A 22,841-nucleotide genomic window follows, 5' to 3' on the forward strand; every position below is an offset into this window, starting at 1 on the left:
ATGTGCTTTATGTGGTGCCTAATAGATTGGACCTGCATTTCAATGTATATACAACCGTGAGTGGCAATTTTCCATTTGTTTGTAACATTTTCAATCCTCTTAACTGTTCCTGTTGCTAAAAGAAAACTCTGAAAAGATTTTTTTCCATACATGATGGCTGTTGCACTTGTTGATACTGAAAATTTTTGGTTTTTATTCAGTGATGAAATTAACCCAATTGAATTTTTTCACTGACTTAAGGGAATAGAGTGGTCTCTGAGTAAAGAATCTACTAAGGCATAAAAATTTGAGAAATCGTATGAATGGCTTCAATTATTAATGGTTATACATATTTCAATTTACTCTTCTTTATTGAAAGTGTGGAGCTCTTAGATTTTATAGTTTTATGGAAGGAAGCATTTTTAGTTTCCCTAGTCAATCATATTTTATCTATCTACTTTTATTAAACATACTTGAATTAAATGGGCAATGCTAATTCATTTTCCTCAGTGCGGATGCACTTTCTTCTATTGATCTCAGTCTTGTTCTGTATTTCATCAGGTGTGCCTTTAGTTCTGTCAAAAATTCCAGTTCCTGACCTCCATTATGAACCAGTTTCTTGCTGCAGGATATATTCATGGAATCAACTGTAATGATCGGATTTGAGTTGTCTTTTTCATTTTCTTTTTTTCTTGTTTCATCAGGCGAGGAACTTCGTTGGCCCATGAAATTTGGTGGATCTGGTATAAAACTGCTTTTGCATGGATTCTTCTTTGGGTCAATGTCAGCTAAGTTGTGAAATCTCCTTTTAGACTCATCTTCTCGTAATTCTGAAAGGATAATTTCAGTAGGCATTTGTTAAGGAACAATCTCAAAAATTTGAATAAGATTCTGATTGTTTTACTGTCGTAAGTGGTTAAATTGTATTCTAAAAGGAATCTTGCTTCCCTTGAGTCCTCTCCCACAATCTGTTCTCTACACTTTTCAATTGAAGTTAATAATGCAGTGAGGTGTAAAAGTTATTTGTAATCCATTAAATCTGCAAATAACTATCTTTTTGATTGGTACTTCCTTTCTATACCCCTCAAGTTAAAGTTGATCAAGAGAAATCATATGTTTTGATTTTCAGTTCAGCCGTTACGTTTTTACATGTACATAAAAAAATCTCTTTATAGCATTTTTTTATCGTTAACTGCTAATGCTTATGTCAAGAGCGCCATGAATGAACTGAAATAAATAAAGGCTTAAAATAAAGGCTTTGGGAGCCGGGGATCCATGTGAGAGAAAAGGACAGTGACCAAGTATTAGCTTCAAATCAATGAAAAGATAACTAAAATATCACTATGTAGCTAGAGAGAGGATGATAATGCTGGCGTTAAATTTGGGAATCAGAGTTTTGTTACCTATTATGCTGACAATCCTCAAAACAAAGCTAGACTGAAATATGTAGTACAGTTGAGGACCTCAAATACGGAATCCAGAAATCCAGAATGGCTCACGGCTTACTTTGCTACATAATCATCTACATAGAGGTATCATAGGTGACCACATGTGTACACCCTTCACTATGGAAAAATACGAGTGATGAAATAAGTCATCAGCTTCACTCTCCATGATTATATGACTTCGAGGAATGGAGAATTCACCTGTCCTACTTTAAATCAAAGAGGAGTTATTAAAAATGGGAAATATCTTTGGGAAGGCCCTCAAGACCAGAAATCCAGAAACCCTTTGGTCCCGAGCTTTCCGGATTTGAGGTCCTCAACTGTAATTAGCCTAGCTGAAGAGGACATTATACAAAAGAAATTGGTGGAGAGACATGAACACTGACTGCAGCATAAAGGTCAAAAATGGAATCATTCAAAATGTCATGCTACACAGTGCTGTAGTTGGGTTCTCACCAAAAATCACTTAAGGAGTATCCAGATGGACTCGTAGTGGACTTCGTTGAGTGGGTCAAATTTTCGAAAAGCTGTTTATTCAGCTGATCATCCTCCTGATCTGAACCAAGACTGCACATAAATTTGTGGATTAACTTTTTTCAATGGCGGCCTAACACTTCTGAGGAAAATTAATCTTCCGGTTCGTTCTACCAACAAACTGTTTCTTTTGTCAGTGAGAATGCCATTCATAGCACCAAAAGCTCTTTTGCATTCTGATGTGGCAATTGGAATTGAATCAATTATTTGTAGTATTTGTTCAAGGTCTTTAGGTTTCATGTTCGTGTCCACATTTTCCCTGAATGTATTATCTCTTGTCTTGAAATCGAAAAACCTCACATATATTAGAGATGCTCCTATCTCCACAAGTTATGTTAGTATCTTGTGGCCAAATTTTTAGTATTTCCAAAATGAGTAATTTCCCCTTCAAACCACTCTTAAGCTGGTTTTAATCCTACACGTTGCTGTGGTCCCAAACCATGCCTGCTAGCTTCAGCACAATTAGAATAACCAAGCACATCATGGCACTGAAAACACAAGCAAGTGTTTACCACCAAATGAAACCAAGTTCACAATGTTGCCAACTGCTGAACATGTATTATACGTCCGGCCACGATAGAAATGTCAAACTCCAACTCTTATGGGCCCAATTAGTTCCAAGGTGTGCCGCAAGATAACTCTGAACTGGTAAATAATCATTTCTAAATTTTCTTTCTGAAATCCATTGGACAATTTACAGATATCAGGACACCTAGGTGGGTTCTCTTGAGGGATAGAACGCACCGGGGCCACGGACCAAGTCCGAGATTTACATGCCTGCGCTCCCGGGGAGGGTTTTGGATGGGAAGGAACAAGGAAAGAGGTGCCGCTGCAACAGGAGCCTGAAGACGCCTCTGGGATAGGGTTGGGAGGGAGGGACAGGGTGAACACCTCACCGCTATATAGAAGCGGAAAGGGCCCACTAAATAGCGAATCCTGACATCAGCAATTAATGTGCCAACTATTTTGGTGGCTTTTCCTATTAAAGAGAAAAATCCATCGATCTAACCGTTGGATAAAGTTTACAGTAGGGCTATTTTTTACAGATTTAAAAAGGTAGTTTAACCGGTACACTTATAACGAGTTTGGATTTTAGGGGGTACGCCGCGGCTGTACCGACCCAACTACAGCACTGGTACTACAGTAGAATGATGTTTAGTACTTTGATGAAAAAAGAAAATGAGATTAACCGACCCTAATGCTTTTCCAATTTGTGCCCAATTAAATTCAGAAACGTGAAATCTTGTATCGGACAATATCATATGGATCACCTACCTGGTGCTTCAGGAATCATGATTGTGGAAATGCTTTCATTGGCAGAGCTTAGTGCTCGGTCACTGAAGCTTTGGCTGGCCTTAGTAGTGCTTGTAGATCCTGCACTATTCGAATTTCCAGTGGCCTGTGTCAAAGTTAACATGCATCATTATCTTATCCTTGCTGGGATTCACTAATGCTTTATTATTATGCTCCATGAGATAAGGCAAAACATTTTTACGTATGAAAATAGGATCATTAATTATATCATTGCAATATGTAGCAACATTTATTGGCCAAATACTCCTTTTGAATTTTCTCCAAAGAGCTAATTTGTGCACTCATCTTAAGATAGTCAATCTTGAAATGTTTATTGATAGTAATCTTGAAGGAAAAAAACCCTCTCAGAGCTAGTAGGGCTATTAATAGTTAAATAGCTATTCTCGAGGTGGCTTTGAAATATTTTCCTCATGTAACAGGCTCTACATTTTTATAACTGTGCCACTGAGTTATTTCTCTAAAATCTTTCTCATTGTCCACATGCTGCTTTAATAAATGTTATGGTTGAAAAGCTTACCATGTTGGTTCTAAATCGTAATCCTCTTGTAATTTCATGATTTTTAAGCATGGTTAATATTATTTTCTTAATTTGCCGATTACGGAGAACTCTGGTGGTGAAAATCAAGACTCCCTGGAAAAAAGTACTTATTTAACAAAAAAAATTCAAGAAGTTTCACTGAGTGCTTTAGAAATTTCACTCTAATTTCATGGGCATTTAAAGAAAAAGTATCATTAAATATGGCAGTGACGGCTGAACACTGGGAATTTAAATGTGGTGGTATAGGTAAGAATTATTTGTTATGGTAGATAATAATCAGACAAAAATTTTTTTTGGTAATCAAATTCATTGTCCATGTATACAACTAAGATTAGGTTCACAAAGAGCCACTCAGTGAGTGGTTCTTGGTGGTTGTTTCATTCCAAGGTATCACTGACAAGCAGTAAATGGGCTATTTTACATTATGCGTATTCAACTTCCAAACTTCATCAGCATGTATTTAATTTTGATGGAAAATTTTTCTTTCTAGAGTGAATAAATGGTAGTACAAACGTGTATTTGAAGAACCTCCTATCCATTTGCAAATCTTATATGGCCTCAAATTTGCCACGTAAACAGTGGTGTTGCTGCGGCTTCATGGCAACATCAATGATTTACCCTGCATGAACTCCCTAGAGGTACCACTTTCCAATTCCATCTGCCTTTTTCATATGTCAGGACCACTATGACTTCCCATGGTACAAGTATACTTCCATTCTTTGGTCGTGACCAGGCATATAGCGAGGGGAAGACTTTGGAGGCTTCACCCTCCTCCTTTCCTTGAGGTGACTGTCCTTCATGCTTCCATTTAGGAGGCAACTAACCCAAGGGCTCATATCCCTTGACTTCCTCTCGACTATTAAAAGTTTTGGATTGAGAACAGGGTCTCACATTCAAAATAATCTAAAGATGGGACAGTACTAACTTTCATCCGCAGTCCCCCAAAGTTAAGAATTTTTTGAAAAGTCAGCTCAATTTTAGAAACAACAAAAACCTAGAGAGACAAATCAATGATAACTACGGCCATTTAGGTTAAAACCAATCATGAGTATAAATATCACCACTATCCAAACAAAATCATAGCTTATTTAACGAAATTTATGGTTTTCCAGGGCATGGGAATATAAATAAATTAATATACTTATAGTTTACAAATTTAGGCAACCCCCATACCATGTAAGCATCCTCGAAGAAAATATCTGGGTAGGTGCCTTGCTGTGATCATGATATGTAATATTGTCCATTTGATAAATTTGTTTTCAAACGGCATCACTGCCCAGTGGTTTTGTGTTAATGTGGGACTTCATAAGTTTTATGGTTAAATGAACATAGTTTATTGTTTTAATTGATACTTACCTGGGATCCATTGAAAACTACAAACATGTACTCAAGGTAAATGCTCGAATCGAAAGAAAGCAAGCATATGAACCATGATACTCCTAAAAGTGATGAAAGTGTAAACCATCCCCGTATCCATATCCTGAAAAAATAAGAACAATGCTCTTGAAATATGGCATGATGGTATTCAATTATATTCATTCACTGATAATAATATGTACCCATTTTGAGTTTGTTTTCATACAAATACTAATTACTGTGGAACTTGAGGACATCACGTCAATTAAATGAGAACATATCAAGTACGTCCTTTCACGTAGTAATAAACATTTAAGCCTTCCAGTGGGATCATTTGACTGAATTAATTTTTTTTCAAATCTTCCTTTTCTTTATCTAATGTGAGGGTTCACTAAAAAGGGAAAATGTATTACCAGAGTTTTCTCCGTCTTGATTTGTCCCTTACGGCTGTTGCTGACCAAGTTTCCCTGAGAACCAGTATCAGCACTACAGTATTAGCCTGAAATTAAGTGAATCTCTTTTTTAGATACTGATATCCCAATATTTCAAATTTGACAATTCACTTTTAATTGATAATGATTCCCTTACCCCTGTCATTATTAAAGCTTGAATTATGAATACCCACTGGTAATTGGGGAGAGATAACCAGCATCTGAAAAGTAAGGAAAGGACATGTACATTAATAAATTAAGCTAATATGGAGTCCTTTAGAAAGAGCTCATTCTTCTTTACCATAAGTGGGATGGGCTCTTTTCTCCTAAAATCCTCAGACGAAGACACTCTTCACCCTGAAGACTTACAGAAATAATTTTCTCTCCAGTACGACATTGCCTACTCCCATGTCTTTTGTTGCCTTGCCAAAGGGCTCTTTCTATTTCAATATTGAGGATTCTTGCATTATATCATCATCCACTTAACTTTCTTTGCTTATGTCAATCTGGTCTACTTTTTTTGCCCTTTAGGTTATTCATTTATTCAACCCACCAATTCTAACCTTCTTTTTGTCCTGTTAAATGCATCTTGCAATTAAATTTTAGCATATTTTAACCTCTTTTCCTTTTTGATAATTCTTTCACTTTACCACTCTTACCCCTTGACTATTCAATTTTAGTCTTCTTCCAAGAGTTTGTGACTCACATTTCTGGGTTTCCATATGCATTGTCACCAAGGGCAAGTCCAATAAGAGCCGTTGCCGCTACTAAAGCTGCTGGTAGACCATAGGATATAATGCGGTACAAATTTCGACGGTCCTTTCCTGTGGCATCCATGACATGCAGAATGGAGCGATAAAGATAATGGCCCTCGGAAGCCATCCACATGATTGAAGCACTCAAGGTGTAATGCAGGAGTGCCCCCATAAAGGAGCATAGTGGCTGAAATGTACAAGGGTGTTAGGAGATTACCCAATTATCAAGATCATCATAATACTTCTGTTTAGGTACACAAAGATTGATGTGATGGGTGAGGTAAGGCTATAGCAAGTGGACGCATTCAAACTCCCCCTAAATGTTTAGAAGATATGACTTTTTGTGTATCCCCTCCCAATTTGTGCCCCAAGTTATACCTCCTCCACGTGAATCCCCCCAAAAAGTATTCTGGCTACAACCATAGGGTGAGGGAAGAAAGTACAGGTCTGAGTGGGTACAATGGTCACGCATAATGGATAGGGGGTCCAGTTTTTATTCCTGCGTTGTGTACTATGCTCTGAGCATCAGAAATTTGCACATACTGGAATTTATTTGGGGGTTCTGAAGTCTTCATTAAGATTTGAACATGGGATACCTAAGACCATTACAGAGCTCTCAACCTATTAGACCACCACACTTGTCTTAGTAAAAGGTTCATCATTTTAATACAGTGGCCTCTTTATAGTTTTAGATTAAAAGACATAATATTTTGAATTATAATGCTAAAATTTAATGTAGGCCTTCATTGGCATAAATTTACCGTTTTGAACTAAAGGTATTGTAACAGCTCTTACTGTATGACAGGGTACTGAAATCTTTAATCTACTTACATCTGACATGTTGAAGTAACTTTTATCAAGGACTGATAATGTGAGAATATGTGTAATCAGCAAGCAGGCACTTATATTTCTGCATATTGTTTCTCTTTCACCAGATAATTTTTGCCTGTAAAGAAATATTTTTATGAAATTAAGGAATCAGAAAATTCATGTAATGTTTATTAACATTTTATCAAGTAATTTTTATGCTACAAAATTTCTACATGACTCTTCATGTGAAAATTAGCCCTCATAATTTGATGATGATTTATGATGCACTTACCTGAATAGGTGGAAAATTATAAGTGTGATGGTCAAACTAATAATACTTGATCCACTGCATATCCAAGTTAGGAGGTCCATAGTAAAACCTTTGTCCTATTTTTTTTAGAAAAGATATTTCCCTGAATTACTGGGTATTCTGTCTTGGCATGGTATGAAGAAAAGAGAATATATGATCCTGCAAATAATCGGATAAATAATTTCTTACCTTATACTCATGAAGTGACATGAATACAGCAAAACTTGATAAGTGTGTGCACACGCATTTTGTGTGTGTTTCATTTGTTGAGTCAACCTTACAGCCAGTATCATCCCATTCACCTTGTAACCTGAAATGCAATAACCCAGTTGTAATAAAATTGTAATTGAGCGGAAAAAATTAGATATATCTAATTTTTGACTTGAACGATTGAGATTAGCCTAAGCGCTGTGTTCCTGCGCACTTCATATCCTTTCGAAAGCACTTCGTAGCGGACATTCACATGCTCCGTACGCGTTTCGTCGACAGGCCGTGAACGGAAATTATTATCCATGACGAAAAGCGACGGAGCGGCATAGTATCCCCGTAGTCAATGGGTACTATGCACATACGAATTAGATACGAAGGTTTCTGTGCCGTCTGGGTATGTTCTGCTGGTGAGAGTAAACTAAAAATCAGGGAATATATTTGCATAAATGCAAAATAAGAAGAGAGGGACTTGTGGTAGTGTGTCTTAAGGAGGGACTGGAAATGATATTAATATTGAACTCAGCTCAAGGGTTTAAAGGACTGTAAACAACAAGAGTCAACTTTCTGTAAAGGAATATGTAGTCTAATTTCATGAACAATTATTTCTTAGAATAGAATTAATGATCAAATGCAGCAAGTATCCTACTTTGTGAAGGTAAACAAAACTTCTAAACCAAAATGTGTTATAGGAACTGCAAAATCAAAAACAAAATGTGGAATAAAGAGTTTTGGAGGCATCATTTTGATGGCCAGCTTAAACATCAAGATTAAGGAGTTGACTGCAAAGTCATCGTGAAGAAAGCTGTCTTAGTGCTGTCTTCTTAATTCCTGACCTGTCTGAACCCAAGTTATAAAGTGTGAAGGAATGTTGTTTGAAATTAGCTTACCCTTTATCTTTATTCCAAAAAACGCATTTGGAACTTCCAAGAACTGCTGTTTTTTCCTCTCTATAAAATAAATGTCTTCGGATTGTTTCACTTGTTGGTCCCCTGGCTGGTATTGCATGAGGTAGTACTATCTCCACAGATCTTATAGCTAAAGAGATGGTATCTTCTCCAAAATTACGGTGAACATGGTGATGTTTTCCTCGAGTTTCCTTTCCGGTGCTGTAAGTGTAGCTGATGACTGCAGTGTTGAGTATGGTCTTGGCAAAACTCCAGCTGTTCAATGGAGAAATATTTTTTGTACTCATGGTTAAAATTTTTTTATTTCAAATTTGATAAGCATCTCTCTCATCATTTGATAAGCAAGTCTCTAAGTAGCATAGATTAGTGCATATGTCCGTTTCGATTTTAAAAGACCATTATGTATCTACCTAAATTTGAATTCATTTTTTCTTGCTGAAGGGAAGTAAAAATTCTAATATGGAGGCATGTTTTGTCACTCTTTATTATGTATTCCTTTCATCAAATTAGTATCTTAAGGCAAAATAGGAATGACCTTTTTTCTAAACTTTATAACCCTACCCATGAGTATTTTGTTGCGTTGGGTTGAAGTTTTGTAGTTATTTCACCGCATTGCTAAATTTTTTCTTAGTGATCTAAAAGCAGTGCTTATGTATCTATTCAGGCATCTTCTAGAACAGACCAGGGATCTCGAATTACATTTTATGATAGCTCATCTGAAATTGTTGCAAGACTGCCATGGGGGAAATCATTTTCAACTCATTGTCAAGTCAAGAGAGAACACCTCTTTGTGTTCAAAGTTCGGGCTTTGCTCCCTGGCTGTGGCGCTATGTGCACGATTTGAACTACTTATTGCATCGTATGCGCACCATCACCTTGTCCGGTATGGTCCACTGGTAGCTTAACAGGATAAAGCACTCGACAGGAAATTGGAGGATCCGGGTTTGAATCCCAGCAAGGCAAGCAATTTTTTATCTGTGGATTTTTTGAAAAATTTCAAGACATTGGTTACGGAGCTGAAGTTTTCTTCCCTAATTCAGACAGCAGTGATACCCTCCATTCATTGGTGTATTTCATTCTGCATGCTGCGACCCATCCATGGATCATGCCTAGGTTCATCGCCTAGCCTCTGCTTAGGAGTTGTCTGCTTGGTGCGATATCTCGGGAACCAAAAGGCAGAAATGAAAGATATTTGAGGTGACTCACTACAACTGTCCAACGAGTCATTGTAAAAAACAGAAAAGTGATAGAATAATCTGAGAGTGACATCAATCTTAGTTATGTCCGAAAAACACCCAAAAAAAACTAAAATTTCAAAACTTTAAATGCAATGCTGCAAGGTAAAAGACTACATATTTCAGAATTATTTTATTATTTTCAAGTCCCAAATCGTAGGTACAGAATGCCTAAATATAAATATGCCCTATAGTAGATCTACCTTCCATAATTATAATAGCCAAACCTTTTATATGTTTCTGGAAAGACTTGCTTTCCATAATTATTTGGGATAATATTTCCCATGCCTATTATGATGATTTTTTCCGCATCATTACTCTCTCCATAAACAGTGATGCTTCCATTATCTGTGAGTGCATCCATTGGGAAAGAAAGCTTTGTTTTGGAGCTTGTCTGTGATATATCCAATCCAATATATAAAGAGCTGTATGGAAACTCAAAGATGGGAAATTGTTCACTCTGATGGATCATTAGGTTTGCTAATGTCTTCCCCAATCCATTCAGAAATTCCTGAACCTTATTCCCTGCAGCAGCTCGATCCACCTATTCAATTCAATTTGTGATAAATTAGTCAATGCATTTTTGTGCAGAAATATCACTAATGATAGTCAGTGAATTTAGGTGTTTATTACTTACGTCATCTAGTTGATCCCACTTGTAGGTATCTTTTATGAGATTGTTTGTACTACTTCCCATTGTAGACAAGAAATCCTTGCATTCTTGGACCAAATTTTCAGTACCATTGGATAGTATCTCCTGTTGGAATTGGCTCGTCACATTTTCTAAAGCATTGAGTATGGGGATAATTTCATGGCCAAAAAAAGAGCCATCGCCAGTTTTATGCTTAAACTCCTCTGATTTGTCTGTGGCTGAGTCATGGCTATTTACCTGAGAAATGAGAAGGATTTTTACTGAGAGAAAAACTTCTTGTGGGTTTCACCTGCAAAGAAATTTTCACAAAAACACTTGATTCTTACAGTCCTATGGATATAATTTTGAAATTTTACCAATATTTTTAAGGGTGCTAATGGACTCCCATAATAATTCAGTTTTATTAAGCTTTATGAGCAAGTAATTTGAGGCTAAACTTTGGAACATATGGTCATAAAGTTGAGCTGGCAGAACAATTTATCCATTTTGGCAATTCATCAGAGGAAAACAGATTGGCAAGGATATGAGGACGATAAAACATTAGAAAAGGAGGCATTTATGAAATGGAAAGAGCTGAATAGAATATTGGTGTGAGTTTAAAGAAGTTAAAAAGAGTTTAAAAGACTACATAGTGCAGAGTCTGATTTGGAGATTAGTGCTTTACGTTGCAGGAATGTAGATGCTGAAAAAAGAGGATGGCTAAGGGCTGGAGTATTCAAGGTGTGGTTATGGAGGAGAATGAGGAAGATGAAATGAATGGAAAAGGAAAAGAAAATGGAAGTGTTAGACATAGTGGGGGCGGAGAGGAGACTTTAAGTGGAGATGCATTGGAGACAGAGTTCAAATTTAATGAGTTCTAATTGTAAGTATGAACTGATAATGGTGTTAAAGGGAAAAATTTTTGCTAAGCAACAAAAGGGGAGGAATAGAATAGAATTCATGGGGAAAATGATTGTGAATAGGTTTAAGGTGAATTGGAGAAGGAAGTCCAATAAGGGGAGGGGGGCAACAGAATGGAATGACGAGGAAAGTGGTTCATGTATAACTATGTAGTAGAATAGTTTATAGGTGTGCATGAGAGTGTCTCATTTTACACTTTTCAATTATAATTGTCGGTAAAAGTGGCCATCTCACTTCAGTATTGCGTATATGATTTTTTTGGCCAAATTTGATCATACATGTAGTTCTGTCTGAGGTTTTGCCTCAAAGCTTCAACATTTGGGCAGAAAGACTAAAAATTATCATTTTCTAATCACTTTTGTTGAAAAGGGTGTGATGTTAATTATTAGTGGAAAAATTGAATGAAAAAAAAATTAATGTGATGCTTTCAGTGCATGACATTAAAAGCTAAATTTTATGCATTTTTGGGCTGTAGATCATGTAAGAAACTACCATAAAGTCTCACTCAGTGATTCAACCCAAAGGTTAGTTTAGATAGTTGAGGGTCGAGCTCACCCCCATTTGCCTCAAACATTTGAATTTCACATATTCAAAATGGGGGGGGGGAGGGTCCTTTCCCTTGGCTACCTCATACTTCAAGGATATACCATAAATTATTAAGTGAAATACTCTTGCATATTTGTTTTATTGAATCCTGAGTGGAATAATTCCTTCAGTACCTACATTATATACATATGTATATGTTTATGTATTATTTTTGTCAGGAGATTCCCTTGAAATCATTTACTTTCAATATTTTATTCATCTAATGTAAGACTTACCAGGGAATTTATCCAGCCACTATTACACTGAGAGTAATCTGGAGTTTTGCCGATAAATGATCCAGATTTACTGCACTCCCATGAACACATTCCTTCCGCATCACCGGGGCAATTTGATTTTTTTGTTTCTCCAGCACATGCCTCCCACGGGTGGTTGTATGCATCTAGCTGTTCACATGATTTGCAATTTTTTTGTGTTGTTGAGGACACTGTGGAAATGGAAAAAAATAGTCTTGTTATAAAACAATTGCCATTACAGGCTGGCCACAATTCTGGAAAATGAGAATGTCAGGGAAAATTGCAATAAATACGAATTTTCTAGGCCATATATGGTCTAGAAAATTCATATTTTCTGCCACACCTTGATGTTGAATTTTCCTCATCACCTTGAGCATGGCTATATTTTAAATATTTGAGCTTAACATTCCTTAAAGTACATTCAGAGGGCTCCACAGCTGTAAAAATATTCATTTTTATATTTTGAATATATGAATTTGATTTAAGATTATTATTTTTATTCACTGAATCTCAATTTCATCTTCTGAAAAGATGAATATTCTATAAATTGTTGCATATTATGAGATAGCCAGAGACATTGTTAGAACAGTCTGGAAATTCTGGACAAGTCACAGAATTCGAGGATAATATTCGAGTGGCCATCTAGTGTTGAAGATTTAATTACTAGTGGCCATGAAATGTGGAATGAATCCTTCATGAAAAAGCATAATTATGATGAAATGAAGTGGTAATGTGTCCTACAGTGGCATACAGCTTTGATCTCGTATTCCTAGGGTCTTTGGCCTCATTGAGGTTGTAAGATTCTGTCACTCATCTCTTGGAGTAGGGAAGAGTTGTGGGACTCTCAGACTTGGTATTGGCTGAAAACTGTGACTGAGGAAAAGATTTTGGTTAAGTTGCTGTTTTCAAATTCCAGTTTTCTTTCCATTTTTGCACTGTGGTATATTCTGAGTGGTGTAGAAGATTACACCGGAAAGGATACTGGAAAGCTATAGGATTTATTTCTATTCAAATGAGGCAGAAGAACAATTATTGGATAATTAAAATGTGACGTAACTCTCAGGAAACTGCTGTGGAAAGGAAAGTAAAATGAGTATATACATAGTTACTCAGTGGGAATGGGAGGAAGAAAAACAGCGTTCATTGATAAATGAGGAATATGTTATAGACTTTGTTGCAAATGGAAGAGGGAAATTCAGTGTGGGAATGAAAAGAGGCTGGGGTGATTGCTGACGTCTACATTTGAAGCATATTTCCTGTCTTATACGGATAGATGTTATTAGTTACAAGAGAAATGGTAGGTAACAGTAGTACTGGTGCAGGAGAGTGTTGAGAGCGGATGTAGGAGTGAAGTGGACAATTTATTATTATTATTACCTGGCCTAAAGGGGGAAGAGAGAAAATGAGCTAGAGTTGTTGGTTAGAGTTTTGGTATTGTCAGCATGCATAAATATATTGTGCCATTCATCCAAGAATTTTTATTGGTGGAAAAGCATGACTTGGAATAAGAGAGGATGTGGAATAATTTTTTTCAATTACATATGTCAATTAAGGTCTGCTGGGATATTTTTTTTGACAGTATGTGCTTATTAAAATCACTTCTCTCACCTGTACTGGGTTCCCCAGTAGTAGAAGTTGTTTCCTCTGGGTCTGGTATGCAAGAATCAGAGTCTGTAAATAAACATGCTTACCATAAAAAATGCAGTGTAGTCGTGGGTCATGGTGATAATTGAAAACCTCTCCTGATGTGGTGAAATATGTACACATTTGTCTTTATTCACAATAGCTCAGATTTATAAAGTTTTTTTGACATTATTTTTATTTTGGACTTCTTTTTAAAGACGCCTTTGGACTATTTTTGTGGCTAGGCAAGGCTTGGTGATGTAATTCGTAACATACCTGACCGGCAATTGGGAGATATGGGTTTGAATCCCGGCTTAGTCAAATGATTTTTTCATGGCAAATCTCATCCTTGGTGTTTATAATTATTGTTTTGTTCTAGGAATTTTTCCAAAAAATTGATTTTCTGGGACCACTTTTTTTAATTCCTCATGACACAAGGTGATAATTTTTTTATAAATCGTTTTTACTGGCCATATAAAATTTTTAAATTAACTTTTATTCTGAAGATTGGCCTGAAAGGTGTGTCTTGTATCTCTGTCTCGAATTATGTTACGTCAATCTTATGCTGTTCTGTATTCGATGGTGGGCAGTATTAAAAATACATGTATGTATCTGAATTATGTAGTTTTAATACTACTGTAATTTGTATTAGAAATACAATTTTTAGAAGTGTTTTGGATTTTGTAACTTAGATACATTTGAAAAGATTTTGTGATTATAAAGTCTTCTCCAATACATTCAAAATGAAAAACATAGTTTAAACCAGTGGCTATTTCGAAGGTGTGGCTGCCCCTCTGACTCCATGGACATTAATTTGGCTGGATACATTCTATTAATTTTGCAGTTGAATTAAATATATAGTAACTCTGTTGACTGCCACTGGCACCGACGGTAATTTTTCCATTGCACTGTGGGCTAATATTGTAAAAAGGTTGGCAAAATTATAAAATGATGCATTTTCAATAACAAATGGTTGATGCTCAATTAATTGGTTTCAATTGTCATTTTCATATGCCATTCTTTGGATAGAGGCTGTCAAACATTAACTTCACGAGGAACAAGGGTTTTCAGTCTTCTTAAGAAATCACGCAGATTCATGAGCTGCACTCGGACACAATTGGAGTAAATTTTTAGATAAAAATGCTATTATTTGCTAATATGATACTTATTATTAATATTTACTCAACTTCAGAGATTTTATACTTAGTTTGGGTGCCATTTTGTGCAGTGGCGGCTTGTGAGTCAAATGCTAGGGGGGCACACTTCACCGGGGGGGTCAAAAGTTTTGAATATTTTGTGTATTTTAGTGAGTTTTTAAGCCTATCTAGGTATTAAATTTCTTTAATTTAAAATAATACAATGTAAATATTTAGAATAATAAAATTTAAACCAAAATAAGGTATTCTGCAAGACTGCAGCACCAAGTAGACGCCAGATTATAATGCCACGAGCCATAGCGGCGATGTCATCTCACTCACACTCTGCACATACTCGGGCGGCATCCCAAGACTTCCATAAGGCACAAGCTTAGACGTGTCATAACACCAGCAGCCCCCATCACTACCACTCTTCATATAACTGCATGTTAATGGATTGGGTCGTTCTGACCAGCGCCTGCAAATGTTTCTCGCACTATTTTTACGTGTTTTTCCTGCATTTTCGATGTATGCAATTGAAAAAAAAACATTTTGGTTAATTAGATGTATAATTTATAATTGAATGGGTATTTAATTTTTTTCCTTTTTCAAATCTTTGGGAGGGCGGAGTCCGATAGTCCTTATGGGCATGCCGCCACTGCTTTTGTGTGCCTTAGTTACAAAATTCCAGATATTGATTTATGCAAATTTTCTCATAAAGGAATGAAGGAATATTGGAATAAAGCTAGCATTTTATCTCTCTCGCAGAATTACAAATTTAGTTATTTTGATTCATTTTTTGGCAATATCTTCCCATTTAGGTGTTTCTTGATATATATGTATGTATTTGTCTTTGTATGTATTTGCCGGCCTATGTCCTTCAATCGCTCCCTACGCTCCTCCGCTCTGTTCTATCTACTCTCATGATGGTTTCCCGCACACAAATGGATTAGGCTACCTGCATATGCCTTCTGTTTTTGAAAAATAGTTTATATTTTTTGAGTAAATTTTTTTTACATTTATGGAGTACTTTTTTATTTGTAAGATTTTTCGCCATTACAAAAAAACTTAAATGTGATATTTTCTTTACTTTTCTGAATATTTGTACTAAGTGCCACATTTGAAGGTTATTATTTTCTTTTAGTCCTATTAAAATTTTTCAAACAATATTTCCTTTCATCTCATTGACGAAAAATATTTTCGTATTTCAAATTACGGTCACTATACCTACACACGCTAAACACAGTTGAATAATCTGTTGCTATTTTTATTAATGTTTAAACTTAATATTTACATAATGCCGTTATAATTCCTAACATTCTTCCATAATATATTTGCCACTCATTTTCTGAACGATCCTTTCAATCCTTTCAAAGGGGTCTGATTATATTGGCTACGGAAGAAGAAATAGAGTTTTCGACTTTTTCTCATTTATTTCGTATGAGTTTGTTAAAGTTACTAGGTGGGAATAATTACGACCACCAATTCGTTATTCACGGGAAATAATGAAGGTTCTAGCCCAGTGAGAAATGGGTGGTGGAATCCACGTGGAATCCACGTTGACTCGTGGATATATGGTGGTGGTGGATATTGAGTGGTTAGACCCACGTGGAATCCACATTGATTTCAAGTGGATTTGTGGTGATTAGCATAAAATGTTAAACAGAATTTCTAATTTGTGGAACTTAACTCTCTGGTGACATTGCGTCATTTATCATCCTGAAACCACGCTAGTTATGTGAAAATGTATCGCACATTCTATTTTTATATAATTCGTGGAAAGGCAGCCATGAGAGCACATGAAAAATCGTAGACACATATATAGAAGGTTTAGATATAGAGTGGTTGAGGTTTTAATGGTTTTAGGACAGCACCTACTGCTGTTTTAATTTTTCCACCAAATTTCCACGTGGGTTCCACGTTGATTCCACGACCAAAAACACGTGGTATCCACGTAACATCTCCACGTGGCTTCCACGTGGATTCCACCACCCATTTCTCACTGGGTAGGGAAACTTTTATATTTTTTTTCCATTTTGAAGGAGAAATTAGAATTGGGGAAATCCTTGGGGAAAAAATGATCGAATTTCGGGGCTCAAATAAAAAAGTCGTTTTCCGTCACCGCGGAATAGACTACAAGTCGCTCTGTGTCGCCTGTTATCTCTATTTTTAGAAGTATTTTCCATTCTTATTAGAAATCCATGCAACTATTCTGTTGTGTGCATGTCGTAGAAAAGGTCAGCTCTTCCTTCTCAGTTTTTTCGACTCTCGTTATTAGTACAGTCTCTCCTTCGGACATCTTTCGATTGCGTGCATTTTCACTCCTCTATAGAGATTTTTTTTCTAATATTACCGTATGGCCTTTTTCCATTGGGCATTTTGGTATTTTACATATATTTAGCCACTTACGTGGAATATGGGAGACATCTTCATTTTTAACTTTATTCCTATTTTCAAACCCCAAAGACCGTTTATGTATCAGCCTTTGGTCAACTAGGCTTAGAATATCTCCTCGCAATAAAACTACCTCTGGCACAATTTACTCAAGTGTATGCATGGAACACTGCATTGGGTCTTCTCCGCGAAGGTTTTTTTTTTTTTTTAACTTTGAAGCAATTTACATATTTTACTTCGACCAAATAGAGCTATTATAGTCAGAAAAGAAAGTCAGCAAAATTTCTATGCGTAAAGAAACAATTATTTTTGGATTATTATACGCTGCCGTTTTATCTGGAGCATTCACGTTTAGATATTTCTTGTAAGTCGGTTCTAAACTTTAACGCTTACACAGCACATGCAAAAGAGCAACCTCATCAGTCTTGTGCATTTTGTAAGTGTAATGTATTTTATTGTAGTATATTTTATAGGTTTTAACTGAGGTTTACGTTGAGGATGCAAGTATGTGGAGCTGTAGGAAATATTGTCGTCTGAAAGGCTTTGGTCCATATTGCCAAAGCCTCTCAACATGCAGTTCTTCAAGGATAACCGAGCATAGGAAACTTACTCGTGGGGTATGGGAGACATTTTTAGTCCGATATACCGAATGTATGATTGTATGAAGTATTGTAAGATGGCCATCCATTCCAGATTATTGGAAAAGGTAGGAAAATATCTTCGATTTTTCCCTCCTTCACAGCACTTTTTCCCGAGACCGATTTCAACTAATTTTCCGTTGCATGCAGTTTGGCAGGAACTCTGGAGTAGATGATCGGATACCAAGAGACCCCTTGCATAAAATTCGACCCCTTTTGAAATTATTCACTCAAAGAATGAAAGAAATTTATTACATGTTTAAAGAACTCTGCTTCATTAGTACATGTTGCTTTGGCGTCACAAACGCGGTATAACGTTATATATGCTTTCTGAGCCTAATGGCCTCGTGCAAGATGCTATAATTTACACTGGGGCAAAGGATCCTGATGTTGGAGGCAGGGGACATGCAAACAAAGTCGGGCGAAAATTAATCGATAGATTTCTCCTCAGTGGGAACAGTTTATTCAGTCGCGTAGCCACGATTTTGAAATGGGGGGTTTTTGCCGGAGGTTTGAGGGCCCTTCTGGAGGGTGCGGGGGCCATTTTACCCGTTTTTGGCACCTCAACGGGGGTTGTTACCCATAACCCCCCCTCCCCTGGCTACTCTACTGAGTTTATACATGGAAAATTATAATCATAAAAAAAATTATAATAATCTGTTCAAATATCTATTGAGTTGCTCAAAAAGACACATCACTGAAACTCTAAGGACAAACAGAAGAAATAATCCTCCTCACGTCCTTAGAACGACTAAAGTGGCGAATCAGTATAACTCTGATGGTGTATGATGTGCAGATGTTCCAGGGCTGTGTTTGAACCTTTTTTTCAAAGAATTTCACAATTATTAGTTAATATTTTCAGCATTAACGCAAAAGAAAATGGCAAAAAGATAAAATAACTTTCATATGTTTGCATCCAAATCTAAGTTACTAGCAAATTTAAAAATTTAGATGTGAAAATTAAAATTCGAAAACTTTTATTTACCCAAAATTTGATGCATGGATAGTGGATGACATCTGAAAAATTATTTATCTTATTTTATAATTCAATTCCGCCATCATTTCAGAAATTATTACAAGCTTCTTAGTTGCTATGTAAAAATATGTTGCCCGTCGTTTCTAATGTTTGTGTAACGGGTTGCATAAATATCCGGAGCATTTATCACATGGGTGCGTATGGCATCACTGTGATGCCACTAACAAATTGTTTAATAAATTGTCAAATTAATATAAAAATCCCTTTTTTATTGAAATTGTTTTCATATTTTCGAAAAACAAAGTGAATGCAGTGAAAAAAAATTCTCCGCCAATGTGAAACAACTCTGAGAAAATGTTACGCAATGAAAGGGTTAAGCTGTCCAATTTGTAGCTATTTTCAAATTTTATGATTTCCTATGAACAGACTTCAATAAATATTTTGCTGTTAACAATGGCTGATAGTATCCTGTTTATTTTTACAAATTGTCTTATATGAGCTTGATAACCTAAGGTACTTAAAATTTGAGGAAGTTTTCTTCTCTTCTGCTTCATAATATGCTCTATTTACATAGTGTGTGCAGACTGACTTCTTCCTTTTTAATAATTGAGAACAGATGAAAAGGGTAAGATGTATCAAGATATTGACAATGTCATGTTTTTAAGGGCTGAATTCCGACGATCACGATGAATACTAAGGAGGTTTTTGGAGCTTCAGAGACTGCTATGAAAAAAAGAGGAAAAAGGGTATAGGTTGTGAATTATGAGTATGCCATTAGAAACTAGAAGTAGGATGTCCAGTGGAGGAACAGAAGAGATGCTATAGTGGCCCAGTGCAGAGCCCATTCTCCTGCTGCAGAAAATATCTCCCTGGAGATGGGCAGGTAGAAGAGATGTATGAGAATGCAGCAGATATGGAGTTTTTGCTTGGTATTGGTAGGAAAAATAAGACAATTAGTTAAAGTAAGTTAGGTGGGTAAGAAGGGATGAAATGATGGAAAACATGAAATAGGTATGGTATTTGAAGGAGGTGACTGACAGCTCAGGTCACTTGCACCATGAGGATGAAGCTGACTTTTTCCTTGTTAATAATTGAGAACAGATGGCACTAGCTTAGGCAGGTAGGGAAGGGCATAGAGAAACCCGGTGTCGGCACAAGCCTACTCCTAAAGAAAGGCACCAAGGGGACCATAGCTCAACGTCCTATCTGACGGACAGATTGCTGCATTTGAAGTGCCTTCCACAAAGCACTCAAGCATGGATCAGGCAACCTCTGAAAAATCTCTGCCACCGCCGGGATTCAAACCCAGGTGATCTGGGTGGGAAGCCAGCACTCTAGTCACCATACTAACTTGATCCCTATATGGAATAGTACCCCCTCTTACTTTTATGCAGCCCTGCATGAAGAACCTATGGTAGTTGCAGGCACAGGAGATTGGAGGGATAGCTTTGGGGCTTCAGCCTCCCTTAAATTTTTTCATTTATAGAGACTGCCCACCTGTGATACTCTTCAGAAGCAACTAACCCAGAGGCACTTAACCTCGGACTTTTTTTCAACTTCTGAAAGTAGAGGACTGATTTTATGATCTTAGAGCTGAAATTTGATCAAGATTTTATAATTTTAACTACTGTTGTCAGAGTCCTAAATTTTAAAAAGTTTTGAAAAATCTTGCTTTGAAAAATTTTGAAAAATGCTTATGGAGACCAAGCCTCAATAACTACGGCTATAAATTCACTATACATTCTTTATTCCTTCATCAAAAACTCATTGATCAATTCCTCAGCTCAAGGGCCCACCACAGCAAGCTATGCCTCCTCTCAACCTGGTTCTTTTCATTGAAATGGTAATTTAAAAAAATGTATAAATCAAATTTTGTGGTGCCACGTCAAAACCTAGTTTATGTTCATTAAATGCATATGGAATAACAATGTCTGAATAATATTTTCCATTTAAGGAGTTGGACATTATTTTATCCTTTTACATGCATTAAAAATTTTGAATGAGGACTGTATTTTATATTTTAAAAAAGGTATTTAAAAATTAAAGTTGTATTTTTGTACCTCAAATAAATACAATTATGAAGAGTAATTGTATGTCACATAAAATTGAAATGCATTTTCCTTACTGCTGAACATGATGTTTTTTCTGTTTTTTTTTTAAATTCATGATTGCATTGATGATAGGACTTTTAATATTCAAGTCAAATTTTAATAACTCCATTGTGTGTTTGAAAGAGATTGAGAGATAAATTTGCTTCTCCTTGGGTCTTTTTTTCTCAAGACATGTATATGTACTTACCTTCAGTCGTAGTAGTAGCAGCAGCAGTAGTAGTAGTAGCAGCAGCAGTAGTAGTAGTAGCAGCAGTAGTAGTAGTAGCAGCAGTAGTAGTAGTAGCAGCAGCAGTAGTAGTTTCGTAATTAATTGTGGTGTTTCCTAATTCATATTCTGTGGAAAAAAATATAGAAAGGTTTCTGAGTGTAATTTACGATACCTGTTAACCTCCTTTGTATGCAATTATACTATGAAGTACTAAAATTTCACTCCCTCAGACTTTTGGGTCAAAAAGAAAAAATGTATCCACTAATGTGCCATTCGACTATGGAGGGTTTAGTATTTTTGGTGTTGTGCAATTTTTTATCTTGGGGAAGAGGTGTTTCTTTGTGGTGATGCTTCTAGTTTGAAGTGCCACTGCCAGGGACTACCATGTGGCTTAGGTAATTGTCCTAGGGTCCCGAGGTCCCTAGCTAGGCTGCCAGGGTATGGGAAATCTAGCCAACTAGTACCAGGATGGCACCACTGAAATTCAGTAGTTGAGAGTGAGAGGACTTCCTAGGGCATGACACGAGCGGCAGTGCATAGAGACTCTCACAAGACTCTATTGCTCGCAGTCAAATAAACGTGGTCCGACTAAACTTACTTTAATGAAGCGAGGTTAATTACTGCTTTTATCCAACCCCTTCACTCCTTTTTCACTCCCTCTCCTCCCCCTTGTGGATTCTCCACTGTCCCTATGGCATTAAATCAGTTTCCTTACACCATCGATAACATTTTAAGTAAACACAAATTTGACCCATTTCTGTTGTAGGAAATATACACACATCCATTATAGGTATAAGGCAACACAGTGGCAATTATGAGTTGGCCAGGAAGTACTTTTTATTTGCAGAAATGTTTATCGAGTGCAAGAGAAATTAAGGAATTCAATGCTTCAACCTAAAGATTGGTTTGGAAACTTAGCAGTGACTTTAATTAAGGTATATCAACTCAAAGTCCCCGGGTATAGTTTTTGGAATTGTTTCAATTTTTTTTGGAAGCTTAATTATCTTGAATTTCCAGTTAAATTTTAGTGATGCCTTGTGTGTTTGGAAGAGGGTTCAGTAATAAAGTTGCTTTCCTCATTGTATCATTTTTCTTAAGATATGAATACTAACCTTTAATAGTCGTCTCTGTGGTCTCAGGTTTTGCTGTAAAAATATAGAAAGGTTATCAAGTCCATTTTGCATAACTTGTTAACCTCCTTTTTTCTCGCTAATAATAATGAAGATTATAAAATTGCGCCCCTTCTTAAATTCTACCGTTGGACTTTCTGGGCTTTACTCGCATGTGCAAAAATTTCTTTTTATCAGAGTTTATTCTCTATGTACTGAGGTGTAGAAAATATCTTTTTTGATGTCAAATTTCAAACCTTTGTGCTTGAATACTTAATAAGATATGCAGAAGATTATTATGATTTTTACCTTTTTCTGTCTCTTTTGTGTCTGAGTTTTCATCAGCAGTCGGGTTCTCATGCAGAGTGCCTCTACTCATCCTCGAAGTTGTGTAGGTAGATTCTTTGCTCGTGGTGTTCTGGAAAGAATGGAG

General features: G+C 36.4%; 1 protein-coding gene across 2 annotated transcripts; it reads right to left on the reverse strand.

Moving 5' to 3' along the window:
* Positions 1–297: 297 nt before the first annotated feature.
* Positions 298–13,985, reverse strand: LOC124165077 (adhesion G protein-coupled receptor L2-like). Of its 2 annotated transcripts, XM_046542339.1 has the most exons (15): positions 13,822–13,985; positions 12,196–12,404; positions 10,460–10,711; positions 10,050–10,366; positions 8,570–8,842; positions 7,662–7,782; positions 7,455–7,549; positions 7,184–7,298; positions 6,304–6,539; positions 5,755–5,818; positions 5,580–5,665; positions 5,167–5,290; positions 3,790–3,903; positions 3,234–3,357; positions 298–809 (listed from the first exon to the last, which is right to left on the reverse strand). In XM_046542339.1, the coding sequence occupies exons 2-15, from the start codon at positions 12,283–12,285 to the stop codon at positions 472–474; spliced, it is 2,349 nt and encodes a 782-aa protein (XP_046398295.1). In that variant the 5' UTR covers positions 12,286–12,404; positions 13,822–13,985; the 3' UTR covers positions 298–471. The 2 variants fall into 2 exon arrangements, with proteins under 2 accessions (XP_046398295.1, XP_046398304.1); XM_046542348.1 differs by lacking the exon at positions 13,822–13,985 and having other exon boundaries at positions 12,196–12,641.
* Positions 13,986–22,841: the final 8,856 nt, after the last annotated feature.

The sequence above is a fragment of the Ischnura elegans genome, chromosome 1, assembly GCF_921293095.1.
Source record: "Ischnura elegans chromosome 1, ioIscEleg1.1, whole genome shotgun sequence".
In the NCBI taxonomy this organism is placed as follows: domain Eukaryota; kingdom Metazoa; phylum Arthropoda; class Insecta; order Odonata; family Coenagrionidae; genus Ischnura; species Ischnura elegans.

What these genes read in the sequence shown, in the direction of transcription:
- LOC124165077 (XM_046542339.1), bottom strand. Translation starts at nt 12,285, where the DNA reads ATGTGTTCATGGGAGTGCAGTAAATCTGGATCATTTATCGGCAAAACT. An exon ending in AGTGGGATCAACTAGATGAC is followed by an intron (nt 10,367 to 10,459) that starts GTAAGTAATAAA and finishes TGAATTGAATAG; the next exon opens with GTGGATCGAGCTGCTGCAGG. An exon ending in TTTCCAGAAACATATAAAAG is followed by an intron (nt 8,843 to 10,049) that starts GTTTGGCTATTA and finishes TCCATTGAACAG; the next exon opens with CTGGAGTTTTGCCAAGACCA.